The 18,730-nt window shown below is 38.5% G+C and overlaps 1 protein-coding gene across 6 annotated transcripts in view; it reads left to right on the forward strand.

Annotated features, from left to right (window-relative positions):
- FKTN (fukutin) overlaps positions 1-18,730 on the forward strand; it is an 89,542-nt gene continuing 70,812 nt past the window's right edge. For 3 of the 6 annotated variants that reach the window (XR_004527056.2, XM_019949047.3, XM_019949048.3), the window contains exons 1-2: positions 81-2,384; positions 13,049-13,235. Coding sequence is in view for 5 of the 6 variants with exons in the window: in XM_019949047.3 (XP_019804606.1) it covers positions 13,131-13,235 (105 nt within the window). In the remaining variant the exon portion in view is untranslated. Of the gene's footprint in view, positions 38-80; positions 2,385-13,048; positions 13,236-18,730 lie in introns of those variants that run through there. The other 3 variants (XM_073806353.1, XM_033858356.2, XM_019949046.3) reach the window with 3 other exon arrangements.

Genomic DNA, 18,730 nt, shown 5'->3' on the forward strand with positions numbered 1-18,730 from the left:
GCGCCGTAAAGCGGCGTTGCCGCTGGTGTTGGCGGAGGTAAGGTGTGAGAGGCGCGGCTTGGCCTCTGGGGACGGGTGGGCGCCTCAGGCGGGTGTCGCCGGTGGCTCGGGTACCGTCACTGGGCATTCCTCCAGCCTAATGGGCACTTGCCTCGGCCCAGGCAGGCCATAGGTCGAGCGCGCTCCGGGCGGGGGATACTCAGTGAGGCAGTCCACGAGCACCTCGGGGTGGATGTGCGCTTCGGCGTCCCTCCCACGCTCTTGGGCTTGTCAGCAAGTAAAATCCTCATCCCGGGACAGGTCCGGTGTTGGAGGCCGATCGAGACCCTTGTAGGACCCGGCTGGGGTAGTGACGTTTGAATAGGGTCCTGAGAGCTGTCTCGGGATTTGCAAGAGGATCTCGGGGTCAGGGGTCGGCGGGAGGGAGGAGAGCATTGCAGGCTTGGGGCCCGTGTGTGCAAAGGTGCAGAAGCATGAAAGGGACTACCAGGTTTGGGCAGCACTACGCATTAGGGTAATGGCTGGAGGAATGGGTGCGGAGACGGGAGGGCCAGAAATGTGGCGGGAGCTACCGTTGGGTCTCAACTGGGACGAACCTTGATGCCCCATGAGGGAGTGTGGAGTGCTTCCTTGGGTAGTGGGGGAGCTACAGCAGTTTTCTAGAGTGAGGGTAATTTAATTAACCATCCCTTTCTTTTATGCTTTCCCCCTGGGTTCAGCTTTCAGTTCAGTTGGAGGAGTATTTACTGAAGCGTCCCTTTTGTGTGCCTAATAATGGGGTGGACACAGCTAGCCATGCTAAATAAAGTTTCATATGAGAGAGAGAGAGAGAGAGATGACCGAAGCTTTGGATAGGAATCTGGGGAACTGAGTTAAGATTTCATCACCATCACCAATTTCACAAGTAACGAGAGAAGTCGCTTCTCTCTGGGCCTCAGTTTTCTCAGATGTAAACGGAGGACCTAGATAACAACAGGTTCTTTCTACTTTTGAAGATAGCAGGTTTCCAAAGAATAAACATCAGCCTATGAACAAATATGAAAGTGAGTGATGGAGCAGTGCATTAGGAATTGGGAAAAGTAAAAAAGGCTGGGATTGAGCTGTACTTTGAGGATGGATAGGGTTTGAGTCATCAGGAGCTATCTCTGCTGAGCACCACAGATAAAGATACAGAAGACAGGAATAGGCATTTTAGAGTATATTTGCGGAGGTAGGCTTTGAGAGGATGGAGGATTTGGGAAGTATGGCACTAGAGGTTGAAGGAATCCCAAGTGGAAAGAAAATGCAGTACATTCTGAAAAGAAAGAAAAAAGGAATGAGAGAAATGTCAACAATATACAGTACTTGATTTCTTGGATCTAGGCGATTGTTATTTTGAACCTGTGTTTCTCAAAAGTGAATTTAACTGCTGTTGATAAAAATGAGAATTCTGTCAGAATTTTAGCATGTGATAATGTATTGGGAGTAAGGTGATGCAGATTGTAGCTTTGCGTTGCCAATAACTAGCCTCTTGGGCTGTCATTTATTTCTTTCAGATCCTATTCTCCTCCGTAAAATGATGTTCTTGGATTAGGTGGTCTCTCTTCTCTAAAACCTGTAAAACAGGAGTCTGTGAGGATGGAGAACTATTCTCTTTGAAGGGGGCAGGGAGATAGTAGATGGAGAATAAAACTGTTAACTTTGAGGTGTAGGAAATAGAGTTGGTTATATAGACAGATGGGGTTATAGACTGAAACTTAAGTAAGTTTTCTCTCAGAGGTGGTATTTAAAATCTTGAAAATGAGTTTGCTTTTAGGGAGAGATTGTAAAGAGTATAGGGTGTGCGCATGGATAGGAGACTAGAGAAATGATTGAAGGAGACATGTAGATCTCAGGGCTATGAGCTAGGACTCCTTTTCAAAAAGGATTACATTTTGGGGGCCAGCATTTTTATTAAAATAATTTAACAGTATTTACAGTAAATACTAATATTAAGCAATCATTTTTGGGAACTCTAGGAGAAAATAATTCAAACAGATACAGTCTCCACTGTCATTCTGATTGTCTATTCAAAAGTAATATCATTTACATGCTTATTTATTCAACAAATACTTGTGTGTTTCAGGCACTGCTGTGTGCTAGGGATGTACAATGAAGAAGGCAGATGTTGTTCCTATCGTCCCTGCATGTAAAGGCTGTAGTGTCCAAATCAGTGCTTTTCAAATTTTAATGCAAATACGAATCACCTGAGGATCTTAAAATGTAGATTAAATGTAGATTCTGAATCAGTAGGTCTGCAGTATGGCCTGAAAATTCTGCATTTTGACATGCTTCAACATGATGCTGAGGTTGCTCATCTGAGGACCATACTTTTAAGTAGCAAAGATCTAGATCCTGTCTAGCAGGTATTAAGCCACTACTACTACTTACCAGCTGTTTTTATTAATAATTTTATTGTCTTTATGAAAATAATATATGGTCATTATAAAAATTTTGGGACAATATAAAAAAAGCATAAAGAACAATGTAAAAATCATGCCAATCCCCACACCTAGAGATGACCATTATTTTTTTGTATTTTTATTTTTTGCGGTACGTGGGCCTCTCACTGTTGTGGCCTCTCCCGTTGCGGAGCACAGGCTCCGGACGCGCAGGCTCAGAGGCCATGGCTCACAGGCCCAGCCGCTCCGCGGCATGTGGGATCTTCCCGGACCGGGGCACGAACCCGTGTCCCCTGAATCGGCAGGCGGGCTCTCAACCACTGCGCCACCAGGGAAGCCCCGAGATGACCATTATTGATATATTGGTGAACATCCATCACATTTTATGTATGTACATATATTCACACTTTATATTTTGTACTAAGTACTTGATGCTTGCTGAGCCCTATGTTTGATTCTGTGTGTTTGATTCGCTTTATAATTTTACTAAGATCAACACCCAGATATCCTCAACCAAGCAGTTAAGTACTTGCATTCTTGAGGGGAAGACTTTACTCAGTTAAAAATAGCTTGGTTTAACACTACTCCAAAAATTGGAAGATAGTAAGATAATTAAAGCTTATAATGTGTGTGGGCTGTAGTATTTGTTAATTGAGCCACAGAATGAGAGAATTTTTTTAAAGTTATTTTGAAACTTAGTACTTTTTTTCTCTCATTACAAAATCAATCGATATTCACATAGGATAAATAAAAAGGAAAAAGAAAAGCACCTACAGTCCTTCCAACCCAAAGACAGCCACTGTTTTTACACTGGTGTGTATGCTACTAAGGTAGCTCTTAAATGACCCATGAAATAATGTATTAAATAATGTTTAGGTCAAAAGAAATCCTTGGTTCCTCAACTTTCTGCTGCCTTTGAAATAAACATAATCTATTGTTTCTACTGTAGAGTCTTGTGACGGAACAGCTAGCAGGTTGACTGGTGTCTATAGGATGTACATAGGGCTCAGTGATATTTGTGAACTTAATGGAAAAATGAATGAATGAGGGAACAAACCAAACTGACCTGTGTGACATAAACTCTGGCTGTCACTCTTCACCTGCAGTTGCTCGCATTCACCACTTACCTCAAATACTTTTGTATACTCTTCTGGGCACACAGAGCTCTTGGGGCAGCAGAGGTCCATCATAAATCTTTTAAAATCTATGTCTGTGCTTGAATTCTACTGTGGAAGACTACAGAATATGGAATACTGGGGAATATGGAAACATATGATAGCCTCCTGTCTCAAGGAACTATAACTAGTTAAGACTGACTGCAAAAATAGTACAAATACACAATGCTGTGTGGATATAAAAGAGGGAGACTTTAGTTCTCTGAGAGCAGAGGGAATTACTAGTAGGCTTTTAAGGTGACAGTTATTAATTATTGCTGGCATTTATTGTATAGTTATCATGTTCTAGGTACTGTTCGGTGCTTTACATGTATTAGTCTGTCAGAACAGCCCTGTGAGTCAAGTACAATTTATAGATCCACTTTAAAGATGGGGCATAGAAAGATTAAGTAACCTGCCTAAGGACGTACATATAGGCTGCAAGTGGCAGAGCAGGATTTGAACGTAGCAGTCTGTCTTCAGAGCCTATGCTCTGAACTACTCAAAAGACAGTGAGGGGGCAGGATGTGGGGGAGAAAGCACTGTAGAGAGAAGGAATAGCATAGACAAATGCACCGAGGTGAGCAAGCACTGTATTGATGGGTTCATTTAGGGGATTAGTACTAAATAAGCCATAGAAGTTCTGAAAGCAGGGGAAAGTGACACAAAGTGGTACTATAGAAATGACTGGACTTTGGTCCCTAAGATGGGTATTTTGAGGAAAGCCTGGTGGTAGAGTACAGATCTTCCTCAATTGGATAAACCCATCGTAAGTTGAAAATGCTGTTAATACACCTAACCTACCAAACATCATTAGAGTTTAGCCTAGCTTACCTTAAACATCTTCAGGACACTTACATTAGCCTACAGGTAGGCAAAATCATCTAACACAAAGCCTAGTTTATAATAAAGTATTGACTATCTCATATAATTTATTGAATACTGCAAATTAAAAGCGGAATGGTTATAAGGGCCAGTTGTTTCCTCTTGTGATCACGTGGTTGGCTGGGCGCTGTGCCTCGCTGCCACTGCCCAGCATCATGAGGGATTACGTGGCATTTATTGCTAGCCCAGGAAAAGATCAAAATTCAAGTGTGGTTTCTACTGAATGCTTGTCACTTTTGCACCGTTGTAAAGTCAAAAACCATAAGTCAAACCATCGTAAGTTAGGGACTATCTGTACGCATGTAGGAGGCTTTCTATTCAGGCAGAGTTAGTAAGCCTTTAAATTAGGCTAACTATACTGGAAATGGGAAAGAAATAACAGCTTGTAGAGGCACTACGAAGAATGTAAGTTTGGTGACTCAGATGTGAAATTAGAACCACAAAAACTATTTTGTTTTGAACATAAATATTTAGGGATACCATTAACAGAATAGAGGGGCAAGTCATGAAAGAAATCTGGTTTGAAGGTGGACAGTGATTTGTTTTAGGTGCTGGTGGAATGTTCAAGAGGACATCACCAACAGTCTGGTGAAATATTTATAAGTAGTAAGTAGCCAGTAGATATGGGAGGTATATCTAATAAAGTGATTAGGAGCAAGAGAATGTAAAGAGAACATCCATCCAGATTTCATATCAAACACAGAATAGTAGGTATATTAGGCAATGCCACTTCCTTCACCCTTTTACTTTGCCCCTGTAATATCAGTCCCTTCCTATCTTCACTTCCTTTCTTATCTAGGTCTTTCATTTCAGACACTCTCTAAAAACTCAGTACTCCATAGCCATTTCAAAAGGAGTCACTATATATTTATGATTTTTCTGGAGTATCAAATGGAGAGATTAATTTTTTAATCTTCAAGTGTCAGCGTATTGAGAGAGGTTGCATTGCAAAGGGTTAAGAAGTGAATGAGTGGTAAGCAGATAAAGAGACTTTTTAAACCCTTACAGTCTAACCTTTGCTTCCAGGCTACTAACGCTCTTTTGCAAATTTAGCAATGAAAGGAAAGGAAAAGGAGCAGCAGTATTTAAGGAAGATGGATAGCATCTGTTGCTACTGGGCTTTTTTTTTTGGCTTAGAGCAGCTGAAAATGTTGATTTTTTTTTTTTTTTCATCTTAACTTTGAATACCTCTTCAGAAGCATTTTCTCTTTTGCTTTCCAGTCTGCTGCCTTATCTCAAAACATGCCTTTGCCTATTTAGACTACCCTGTTTCTTCTCTGTAGTTTAGCCTCCTGTTTTATTTTGCAGTGCAGGGCATATTTGAATCTCAGTTCTGTCTGATTCATACCACCTATACCTTCCTCTCACTCCCCAGTGTTCCTGAATAAATTGGATCTAGCAGCATTGAGGGGACCAGGCTAGCACACATCATCTTATGAGCCTAAGTTCAGTGTCAGGGCTGATTATTTCTTGTCCAAGGGCCTCTGATATCGAGAGGTGATCCAGAAGGCAGTAGTGGGGAGAATTAGGATAAGAAAGTAAGGCCGTTTGACATTCTTTCAAACTGATCCCTACCAAGATGATTCTCAAAAAAGTAGTTGGAGAGGGGATGTCAGGTTAAGCCAGGTGCCAAAGTTTTTTGTGCCTTTACCATCAAAGAACAAATGATAATGTGAAAGGGAAATGGGAAGCTGAAAGAATATGAAATACTGCTCTTGGCTGTAGCAAGAACCTGAGAGCTATCTTGAACTTCCCATCCTGTATATTTTTCCTTCAAATTTGTATATGGCTTTTATCTACCGCTGGTTTTTTCCAACCTTTCTCATGCCTTGACACAAAGCAAAATTGATAATAGAGGGCGAAAGAAAGGGTAAAAGAATGTGTTTGTTCTTGGCTGGAGGTGACAGTCTTGGACTCTAGCTACCCCAGGCTCAAAAGACTGAGAGGATTGATAGCTCCGACACCCACAACCCGTTAAAGGTTCAGCTGGGAAGCAGGTCTGCCCATTCCTGTCTTCTTCATTGCCAGATCCTAGTTCATGCACTGGTTAGAGCCTGTTTCCAAGTCATCTAAGACTAATTCTATGCTGTAATATACCATACTTATATTAACCTTCTCATATTTGCATTAGAACTTGGAAGGTACTTGGGTACTTAAACCTGGTAACTCCCCTTAGAGTCCCCATTACATCTCCCCGCCCCCCTCATTTAAATTTACATCTCTGCGGTACTCTTTCTTCTTTGCCATTATTACTGTTTTCTTTAGGAAGCTTTACCTAAGTATATGTAAGAAAATACATTACTTGTCTTCTCTAGCATTTTTATTATGATAGCTAAAATGTCACATATAAAGAGAAATGTATACACAAATAATGTTTTTATTTTGGTTCTATGCTATATTTCTCCATATGTTATTTTAAAATGTTTATTGTTCAGGAGTTGGAACCAAGTATAGGCTTTAAGCTCTAAAAAAATCACTTTTTCGTATTTCATATTCTGTTTTATTATGAAAGTTTCTGTAGGACAGAGAACTTTTTAAAATAAAAACTTTTTAAAAGTAGTTTTGTGTTCTCTTGAGCATTGTGCAGAGTCTTTGAGTATACGTAACATACTTATTTCTTGATAATAATTCAACCACTTTTAGGCTGGTAGGGGAGATGATTCATGCATTCTAATAGCTATAATTCAAAATAGAAAGTAGTAAAAGCCTTAGGGTTAGTTTCCTCTCCTTGTGCTCCATAGTAACCTGTATTTACTCCATGACCATTACACTTGAAATTGTCTCTATATTTATCTCTGATAGAGTCTATCACAATTTAGAACAGTGGTTCTTAATAGATGTGAGGGTGGTAAGGATGGTGCTTGTGCATTTTGGAAAAAACTTCCCATGCTGTTCTTTAGCACATCATACCCTCTACCACCATTACCATCACCATTCTTCTTTTGAAAACTCTTACATACTCATCTCTAACATCTTAGAAGATAGGGAACTGTATCATTTTCTCTCCAGCTTAGCATTTTATTGGCATCTCTGCCTGTTAAGGTAGACAGGAAATATTTATTCCCTTCAAGAAGGTAAGACTAGGAATTTAGAGCTAGGGGAGTTCACTTCTGACTTTGAAGAGCATGAAAGATTTCATAAAAGAAGGGTCACGAGAGGAGTGATGAAAAGAGGTGTAGAACTGGTTCTGTGGAAATGGATGAGAACATTTCAGACAAGAGGGAATGAGTATAAAGCAAAGAGGCAAGAAAGGTCGTGTGTATTCCAGGAATACCTGGGCAAAAACCAAAGAGTGTGTGAAGTGGGAGAAAGCCTAGAAAATTTGCGTGTGTTCAGTCAGATTGTGAATACCCTTGAATGCCATTACAGTTGACTCTTGAACAGTGCAGGTGCCAACCCTCTGTCGACTGAAATAAAAACACACAACATGAGAGCTGTGAGTTTCAGTTTTATTTGGGGACTTACTGAGGACTATGGTCTGGGAGACAGTCTCTCAGATAGCTCTGAGTAAGAAGAGGTAGTGGGGGAGGTCAGTAGATACATGATTTTGGCAAAGGGGTACGTGCACTCAAGCACACATGTCTGTAGAAAGTTGCTGCTAGTCACGAGGAACACATATCTCAGTTAATGATTTTAGTGCTTTTCTAATGGGAAGATGGAAGGGTCCAGGTTCATAAACTGTTTCTCCTGAAATATTTCTAAGTATCTAAGGGCCTGTTTTACCTGTTTCCCCAGAGCACAGAGTGCCTCATCCTGATCTTCACCCTGAATTCCTTTCAGATGTGTTGTAGGTCAGCAACTGCAGTGGCTAATGACTTGATTCTTGTAGAACTGGATGGTGGGCACCATTCTTTATTTTACACCTCCCTGCAGTCAAAAATCTGCAGGTAGCAGAGTCAGCCCTCCGTATCTGCAGTTCCACACCAAAAGATTCAGTCAACAACAGATTGTGTAATACTATTTATTATTGAAAAAAATCTGCATATAAGTGGACCTGCGTAGTTCAGACCCGTGTTGTTCAAGGGTCAAATGTATGGAATTTGAGCTTTATTTGTAGGTGGTAGAGAACCACTGAAATATTTTGATTATGGTGTAATTTGATTCATTTATCAGCAACTTGGTATATCTGTCAATGTATAGGTAAGATTATGGGTAGGCAGAAAGTGGAACCTGGGACATCAGTTACAATTAAGACATTTGTACAATTAGAGTTCAAATTAGAATGACAGTGAAGAAAGAAGAGGGAGTTGGTGCCAGAGGGATTTTAGAGGTAAACTCAACAAGCCTTGGCCTCTCTTTTTTAAAGTATCACATTATTCATTTTAAAGTGGTAACTCCATTCCTAATGAAGAGATGGTGCTAGCAAATAGGAATGTTTTGACAGGCTAATATTCTTCCTTTGCAATAACTGCCTTGGCATTTATAGAAAATAAGTAATGAAGTAAAGTTAATTGGATATCATCTTGATAATAAAAATATAGTTGTGATTGATATATTCTGGAGGTTTATTTCATTTAAGAATTAACTGTAGGTTAGAGTTATATCCAAAGAAAGAACAAGATATTAATTTGGACTTTATGTTTCTGTAGTGGTTTATATAGGCCTTTCTTTCCACCTGTTAATTCTGGCACAGAAAAGGCTGGGTCCTATAGCACACTCCAAATGCTACTTTACATTTCACTAGGAATCAGTGTACAATATGTTGATGCACTATTTACTACAACTACAAGAAACTGAGCTGAAATACTGAAAATGAAGGATATTCTTTTTGTTATCTTGTGAGCTGTCCTTATCAGAGTACATATTTGACTGTTTTATTTTAGCAAGGTTTAGCTGACAGCAAAACTAATACCATCATCAATATTGTTTTATGTTGCTAGTTTTTACAGTTTTAGGAGATAGAACATGATCATGATTTATTCAGTTATCTTTGCTTTATGCATTATCTGTAAATCAAGTAGATTACTCACGTCACTGGTGATATTTCTCTTAAGTAGTTTGTTGACTTTATATAATATCATGTAGTGTTTGCTTTATATAGGCTTCTGCACTGGAAGCTCGTTTGGATTGTTTTAAAACTCTAAGACTTCTGATTTAAAGACGACAGAGTAAAGACATTTTTGCCTTCTTCTATCTGAAATTACCCTGAAACAGCAAGGAGAATGAGAGACAGAGATGTACAGTTGACCCTTGAACAACATGAGTTTGAACTGCTATATGTAGATTTTTTTAAATAGTAAATACTGCAGTACTATATGACCCCTGGGTGGTTGAATCCACAGATGCAAAACCGCATATATGAAGGAACCACAGATATAGAGGAACCACATATGTATATGGAGGGCCAACTATACGTTATATGCAGGTTTTTAACTGCAGAGGGTTGGTGCCCCAACCCCTGCATTGTTCAACTTTAATTACATCTTTGATGAGACTAGAGTCCTGTATCCCAAATTGAAATATTTGAGAAATATTTGTCAAATGTAAGCAGAAAGAGATTAAAAGAGCATTCTGGCAGAAAGAGATCTCAGGTAGAACTGACAGAGCAACGAGAAATAGATCTGTTTACAGTGGTGTCAGGATGCATAGAAAAGCAGTGGGAGAAGCTTCCTTGGAATGTTTGGCAACATGAACTAGCAGAAAAGGAAGAGCAAATGAGAAAGCATACAGATACACAATCTTTGCAGGAAGCACTCTCTTGGTGAGGCAAGAAGTAATGGCTAAACAACTTTCTCTTGCTTGTTCTCACATACATTCTCTCTGTCTCTCTCACGCACACACATGCACAGAACACCCTGTATCATAAAGAGCTTTCTTGTATACTAAAGAGACTACCGGGGCTTCCCTGGTGGCGCAGTGGTTGAGAGTCTGCCTGCCGATGCAGGGGACACGGGTTCGTGCCCCGGTCCAGGAAGATCCCACATGCCGCGGAGCGACTGGGCCCGTGAGCCATGGCCGCTGAGCCTGCGCGTCCGGAGCCTGTGCTCCGCAACGGGAGAGGCCACAACAGTGAGAGGCCCGCGTACCGCAAAAAAAAAAAGAGAGACTACCTTCTAGTCCACGACACAGCCTTGCTTCTTCCTTCCACAGTCCTCTTGCAAATAGTTGGCCTGAGTGGCGTTCATGTCATTCAAAGATTAATAATAATAAAAAGGAAATTAGCACAGCATCTACACAAAAATGTTTCAAGAAGAAAAGCAAAAAGAAACGGAAAAACAAGTGACAAAGAACCCATGAGAAAACTGTATTGGCCTAACAAATTTAAGGAGACAATCATTTCTTTAAAGTAATAGAGAAAGTTAATTGGCTAGAAAGAAATAGTAAGACAACAGTAAATGGTGAGTAATAATTTGGCAGAACTCAAGAAAGAAAAAAAAAAAATCAGAAATAAAAGGCCAGGACTTCCCTTGTGGCACAGTGGGTTAAGAATCTGCCTGCCAATGCAGGGCACACAGGTTCAAGCCCTGGTCTGGGAAGATCCCACATGCTGTGGAGCAACTAAGCCCGTGCACCACAACTACTGAGCCTGCGCTCTAGAGCCCACAAGCCACAACTACTGAGACCCGTGTGCCACAACTACTGAAGCCCACATGCCTAGAGCCTGTGCTCTGCAACAAGAGAAGCCACGACAATGAGAAGCCCATGCACCACAATGAAGAGTAGCCCCTGCTCGCTGCAACTAGAGAAAGCCCGCGCTCAGCAACAAAGACCCAACACAGCCAAACATAAAAATAAATAGAGTCAATGAGAACATCGAGGAGTGGTCCCTTATAAAAAATAATAATAATAAAACGCCACATACAAAGCAAAAAGGAGAATTAACACTGTTGAAAGCTCAGTAAGGGGTATGACGACAGGCTTTTGAAAGTTGAGCAAAGTGAAATGGGAGTGAAAGGAGATGAAACAAATGCTTAATTGTAGTTCTGGAAATAGAGAACAACATTAGAACAGAAAAGTATTCAAACATATAACTTAAGAAAACTTGCCGCAGAGGAAGAAATCTTGATTCTACAGATTGAAAGTGCACATAGTGAAGAAAAACTAATATATAGTCATTAACATCATTACATAACCTAGTTTTTAAAAAATTGGATTGCAAAGATAAGGAATGTGTTCTTTGCTCATCCCATTAAAAAGATCAGCTTATCTATAGGGGAGTGCCAGGGGAAGGATCAGATATTGTCAAGGGAGTATTTAGCATTGCAGGACAGTGGTACAAATTCTATAAGTCATCAGAGGAAAGAAAGTGTGACCTCAAAGCCAAAGTATTAGTTGACACCCGTTTTTTGTTCTTTTTTTTCAAAAATTTATTTATTTATTTTTGGCTCCATTGGGTCTTCATTGCTGTGCACAGGCTTTCTCTAGTTGCGACCAGCGGGGGATACTCTTCCTTGTGGCGTACAGGCTTCTCATTGTAGTGGCTTCTCTTGTTGCAGAGCACAGGCTCTAGGCATACGGGCTCAGTAGTTGTGGCTCAGGGGCTCTAGAGCTCAGGCTCAGTAGTTGTGGCACATGGGCTTAGTTGTTCCATGGCATGTGGAATCTTCCTGGACCAGGGCTCGAACCCGTGTCCCCTGCACTGGCAGGTGGATTCTTAACTACTGCGCCACCAGGGAAGCCTGACACCCATTTTTGAACAATGTAGGAACTCAAGGTAAATAGTGCCCACAAGTCCTAAGGAGAAGATGAATACCAGCCATCCAGTAGCTGAACAGAGATGATACAGCAAAAGGATTGGCAGGGAATATAGTAGGAATAAGACTAAAAAAGCTGTGAGATTTGTATTGCAGAATGCGATAGAACGATAGCAAAGTAAACTAATAAAAGTCAGGATTGAAAGAGGAGAGATGCAGAAGGTAGATTTTCTCTTATTTTTTAGCTGGAGAACTAAAGACATACAAAGTTTAGACATCAAGTAATAGAGGTGTTAGTATATTTAAAGGAATAAATATAAACATTTGAACTGAATTGAATATGTTTGACCAAAATCAAACAGTGGAGAGGAGGTAAGAAGAAGTAGAACTATATTAAATTTCTTGTTCTGAAATAGTCAGATGGGACCAAAGATGAAAGAACAAAAATTTTTATCGTGGCTTTTTTTACACTTGCAGAAAATGAAAATGTATATGGGATATTTATAAAAACTGACCACATCCTACATAACAAAACACAAAGAGCTATTATACAGATGATGTTCCTTGACCAAAAACTTAATTTTTTTCTATGGAAGTGGTTCTTAGTATGTTCAGCAGCATCAGCATTGCCTGGGAACTCATTAGAAATGCAAATTCAGAGGACTTACCCCAGTTCTATTGAATCAGAAACCCTGGGGGAGAAGCCCCCCAGTCTCTTTTGGTCAGTTTTTATAGATATCCCATTTATGTTTTTTGTTATTTGCAACTGTAAAGAATGCTATGATAAACTTTTTTGTTCTTTCAAGTGTGGTCTCATATCTGATTATTTCTTTAGGATAGGAAATTACCAAGTCAAAGAAGGTTCTGTTGAACTTTAGATAACTTTTTCTTGGTTATTAAAGGTGAAAATTAAATACAGGTTTTTGTCTCTTTAGAAATATCTTTTTGTTCACAGAAAACAAGATTATCTTCTTACCCAAAAAGATGAAACCAACTGGGTTACTTTCAAAAGACAACCAAGTGAGCACCGCAGACTAATGAGTAGGATCAATAAGAACGTGATTTTGGCGCTTTTAACTTTGACAAGTTCTGCATTTCTGCTGTTTCAGTTGTACTACTACAAGCACTATTTATCAGCAAAGGTAATTTTTTTCCTCCTTTCTCATTATTAGACTTCATTTTAGCTGTATATTTTCCTAACATACTTCCCTTTTGCAGTACATAAAATTAATCACAGTTTTTAAAATCCGTGCAGAAATAGTTCTTTGAGATTCTCATCCTCGTGAGTGTGGCAAGCACTTCAAAATTACAGTTAAATATTATTAATAACATGCTAAAAGTCAGAGGTGCCAAGTTTCAGTGATGTTGAAATTTTCTGATAGAGTTATGTGAAAATTGTTATTTTTCCAAACAGATCATCACTCATTGGAAAGAATTCAATGATAAATAATTTTGATAAAATATTAGAATTAGTTTATTTTAGTACAGAGTATATTTTAATATAGTGTCTAACAGGGAAGTGTAGTGTTATAACTTACCTTTATTATAAATCTATAGGTATAAAGATGTAGAGACAATAATTTGGAATCTGGTAGCTTCTGAAGATCATACAGAAGTCCAGATAAGAAATTCCAAAGTTGAGAAGGTATTGCTGAATTGTGAAAAGTTGCCAAACACTCCCACTGGGATTAATTATAATAATAGCTACCATTATTGAGAATTGTGCTAGATACTGTCTATGCTTAATTTAACCCTAAAACCATTCTGGGGGGGAAATATGTTTTCGTTTGTATTGTCATTTGATAGTTAGAACTGTTCTTCAGAACCATTTACTTCCCTTTCCCTCCCAAAGGGGATGATACTTCCCTGCCCTAGTTAAGCTTGACCATGAGACTTACTTTCGCTTGTGGAATGTTACAGACATTTTCAGAGATTTCAAATGGGCTCGTATGATGTGTCTTGCCCTTTGTGCTCCCCTGACCTGCCAGGAGAAGAGTGTGCCCTGGGTAGATGCTGACCTCCAGCCTGAGCCCTGAATTAGGTGTATGGAGCAGACCAAACATAGCTGCCCAGCTGACTCATACATCTATGAGGGAGAAAACAAATGCTTAAGCCTTTAAGACTGAGAGAGGTTTATTATGCAGCATTATTACATGAGGTTCCTAGACCTCATTTTACAAATATGAAAACCAAAACTCTGACAGAGATGTTAGATAACCTACCCCAATTACCCAGTTTCTAACATGCAAGCCTGACAGGTGTACCTAACTCCATTCTTTCCAGGCTATATTATTTTAAAAATAATTGACAAGTACTGAGGCTACCAGCTGTCTTGGCTGTTGACCCAGTGAATGTCTTTGTGTTTCATCTTCAACCCTTTGCTGATTATTTTCTTAGGATAAAGTCCTAGAGTGGAATTTCTGGGTCTAGGATGTACATTCTAGATTTTGTTACATATTGCAAAGTCACCTTTCCTAAGGATAAGTAGTGTGCCTGATTTCCTATCCACTTTCCAAATATGGGAATAATAACAACAATAACAATAATTATGGCATCCGTGTCATGCTTTTGAGATGCTTTTGGCTAATAGTAGCTTAAACAAATAGAGGGTTATTTGTCTCATACCTTTCAGTCCAGAGCTTCCAAAATTCTCTTGACATTTCCCTGGTGCTACAGTCCAGGCTGGAGAAGGAAATAGTGCATTCTAGGAGGCTTCTTCTTTTGAGACATGGCCAGCAGATTCCCAGCTGTAAGAAAATCTGGGAAAGCAAGATTCTACTATTAGTGTTAATGCTGTTGTTAGTTAGGTTTTCCAGACTTTATATTAGAGATCGCAAAGGAGAAGGGTTTTGGGAGTGGGTGTTAGGTCAACTTACCTATCGTGTCTGCCATAGCAGTTCACGTTTTTTGGTGTGCTCATAGGCTAGGCACTATGCTAAGCACTTCACATATATTTAATTCTTATAACAACAAATTGAGTAGATCCTGTTGTCCTCATTTTCCCAGCAGAAAAAACTGAGGTTTAGAGAAACTTACTAAATTTGTCCAGTGTCACACAATTATTAAGTGAGGGAGATAGAATTTAAACCTGAGGAGTCTACCCCAAGAGCGCTTGTTCTTTATATTTCTGGTATTTTTGATGTTCAAGAGCCGAGAGATATTAAACTCCATTAGAGGCCATTTCTTTCTAATGAGGTTAAACATCTTTCCATATGCTTTCTGGTTCTTTTTATTTCTTTATTATAATTCTTTTTATTCCTATCTGCATATTTTTCTGATGTTGTTGTCTTTTTCTGTAGCTGTTCTTTATAGTTTTAAGGATATTAAGCGTTTACCATATATATTTCAAATATCTTCCCCAGTTTATTAATTTGCCTTTTACCTTTATATTCACGATGTACCCCCTTAATACACTAGTGTTCTATTTAATTTCTAGGTAGACAGGTGTCAAGATCTTTCTCCCTTAGGGCATCTGGTTTTTATGTCGTAAGTAGCCCAAGATTATGGAACTATTCACCTGTATTTTCATCAGATACTATTTTATGTTTAAATTTTTATACAAAATATAATTTATTTTAGTATGAGGTATGAGTTAGATATTTAATTTACAGTTTTACCCAAATGGTTAGTCAGCTGTCCCAATGTCACTTATTGAATGACTTCATTAATTTAAAAATCCAATCTTAATTATATGTTAAATTCATGTAAATAACTCCTGTCCAGACCTTCTTCCTTGGTAAGCGATGTGGCATAGTTGTTAAGAGCATGATCTCCAGCCTAGGATTAAACCTCATCTATCCTGCTTATTAGCTGTGGGATCTTGGGTAAATTACTTGACTTCTGTTACTTGACCTCTACTTCCTCATCTATGGAATTGGGACAGTAACAGTACCACCTATGAGACTTGTGAAACTTATATGAATTAATATACATAAAGCGTTTGGAACAGTACAAGTCACATAGAAAGAGATCAGTACATATTAGCTATTATTTTTATTATTATTATCGTCAATTTTATAATGAAAAATAGTATTTGTTTTATTGAGTCCATGACATACAAACTGCTTTAGTAATAAGTGCCATATTCTTTAAACAAAATAGAATATTTTGAACAAAATAAAGCATTAAATTAAATAAAGTTCAGTTAACCTTTGTATACTATTAAATTTGTGAAATTTGCATTATCTGTACTAGAGTTCTTGTTTTTTATGTTTAATTTTAATAATAGGTGGAAATTACAACATCTAAGTTCTAAATACCAAAGGTTATTTTTATTTTATTGAAGAATATGGAAATTATATTAAACTATTCCTAGCCAAGTAATTTTGCATTCTTTAAGATGGAATTTTAAAACTTATTAATTCAGAAACTTTTATGTAAAAGTCATGTGTTGGGCATTTTGCTAAGGTGATAAACAGTGATTGGGAAGTAGTCTCTTTCCTCTCTATATTTATAATTTAATTGGGGACAGATGTTAATGGGACAATAAATGTTTCCTATATATTATTAATGTGAAGGTAAGATACTTTGTAACAAATACAAGTAGTTTCTCTATACTAACAGAAAAAAAAAGCTTTATTTAAAAATAGGGTTAGACTAACTGCTGAAGCTACCAACTTTTAAAAATTTTTTAGTTTTGTTGTGGAAAAACTTTTAACTTTTGGCTTTTTATTAAACTTCAAGATTTTACTTACATACAAACTTTAGGGAAGTACAGATGCATCCTCTGTAATCTAATACAGATTCTCCTGACATAGGAGGAGAACCCAGAATTTTGTGAACTTTGTTTATTCATCGTATCTGAATTGTCTTCCTCATTTGTTCAGTGAACAATATTTTGGGGGGATAATCTTAGATAAATAAAGAAAGTTCACATGAAAATGATTTTTAGTTCAGTCAAATTTGTTTGATTTGGCAAAAGAGTACATAATAGCAGCCTTGATCAATACTAAATAATAGGTCAGCGTCATCAACAGAGAAACCTTGATTCTAGGTCATCCTTGAACTTTGAGGTGATTTAGAGAGACCCTTGAGATTATGTATTAGAACTAGGGCAGGCATGAAAAATGGGTTTTATCTTTGGTCCCCAACCCATATCTAGTGTAGTAAATGTTTAGGACTACAGAGTTTTTCAGGCTCTTCAATGGAGAGAAATACAATATCTATCATTGGTTAGGGAAGAAGGGCTATTTTCTTTCTTGGAGTTAAGGAGGGCTACTTCTATCTATTTCTTGGGCCTCACCATGGAATTCCTTTTGACCCTAGCTGGTTATGCAAGTTTAGTCTTTCAGTGTCCTCCTAAATGAGGTCTGAATAATCCAGTTATCTGATAGCATTGAAGATAGGAACTAGCAGATTATATCTGTTGGGTCTGGTAAAATTCCACTGATGGATACAGTTCACTCTTCAGATTCCATAACAACCATCCAAGTCTTTGAAATACAAACTCTTCCAGGCCTTCAAAGGGAAGGACTTGTCTCTAGCACCCTCTAGGGAATGTCAGTTGTTCATTGTTTTTTACTGCATTTAACAGGATAGTGTGATTATGATTCTGTGTTGCTCATTCAGTCTGTATTTCTTGACTATATGTTACATAAAGGGCACTTGGTAGGAATACAGAGATAAGTAGAACATAGGTCCTAAATCTCAAGGAACTCAAAATTTGATAGAAGTGGTAGCAGCAGTAATTCTTGAGTTTTGGGCCTAGATAGTCCTGAGTTTAAACCTTCATTCAGTTGTTTGGCTGAGCCTGCTCTCTAGAGCCCATGAGCCACAACTACTGAGCCCGTGTGCCACAACTACTGAAGCCAGCATGCCTAGAGCCTGTGCTGCACAAGAGAAGCCACCACAGTGAGAAGCCCACGCACTGCAATGAAAGAGTAGCCCCCGCTCGCCGCAACTAGAGAAAGCCCGCGCACAGCAACAAAGACCCAACGTGGCCAAAAATTTTAAAAAAATAAAATAAAAATAAAATAAATAAAAGAATACATTTTAAAAAAAGATTGCTAAGTTCAGTTCCTAAAGCTTGTGTCTTCACTCATAGGGCTATTCCAACATGTAAATACAAGTATGTTCAAACAAAACACTATAACATTGATAAGAAGATATGAAATGAGATAGCTTTAAGGAGTTCTGCATCCCAATTGAAAGTCATAAAATATTGATGCCTCAGTGGAAAGAAGACAAAGCCAGTGAACCATGTTTGTGTAAAGCACTGAGTGAACCAAACCTTGATGATGTTCTTGACTTACAACCGTAAGCTGCACCGCTGCCTGTAGTAATCAGTTATTCTTATTACCTAGAAGGCCACTTACAGTGTTCTGTGCTAGGATATCGTTCTTTGCATTATATTTAGTAACCTGTGTGTGTTTGGTTAGAAGGCAGGGGAGGGAGTTGAAAGGGGAATTTGGATTTCAAATTTGGCAGTAGTCATTCACAGTGAACAATTTCATAATCCATTATTAGAAATGGAAATTAATCTTATAAGCATTTAGATCATGTGTAACAGGTTTTTGAAGTGTTTTCAGTTGGTCAGTTACTGAAGCATGATTTTTCTTAGATCTTCTTTGACTTCTGGCTAGTTCCGTTTTGTTCTGAAGGCTAATGTCTAGGTCATTGCTGAGAAAGAATATCATGC

The sequence above is a fragment of the Tursiops truncatus genome, chromosome 6, assembly GCF_011762595.2.
Source record: "Tursiops truncatus isolate mTurTru1 chromosome 6, mTurTru1.mat.Y, whole genome shotgun sequence".
NCBI lineage: Eukaryota > Metazoa > Chordata > Mammalia > Artiodactyla > Delphinidae > Tursiops > Tursiops truncatus.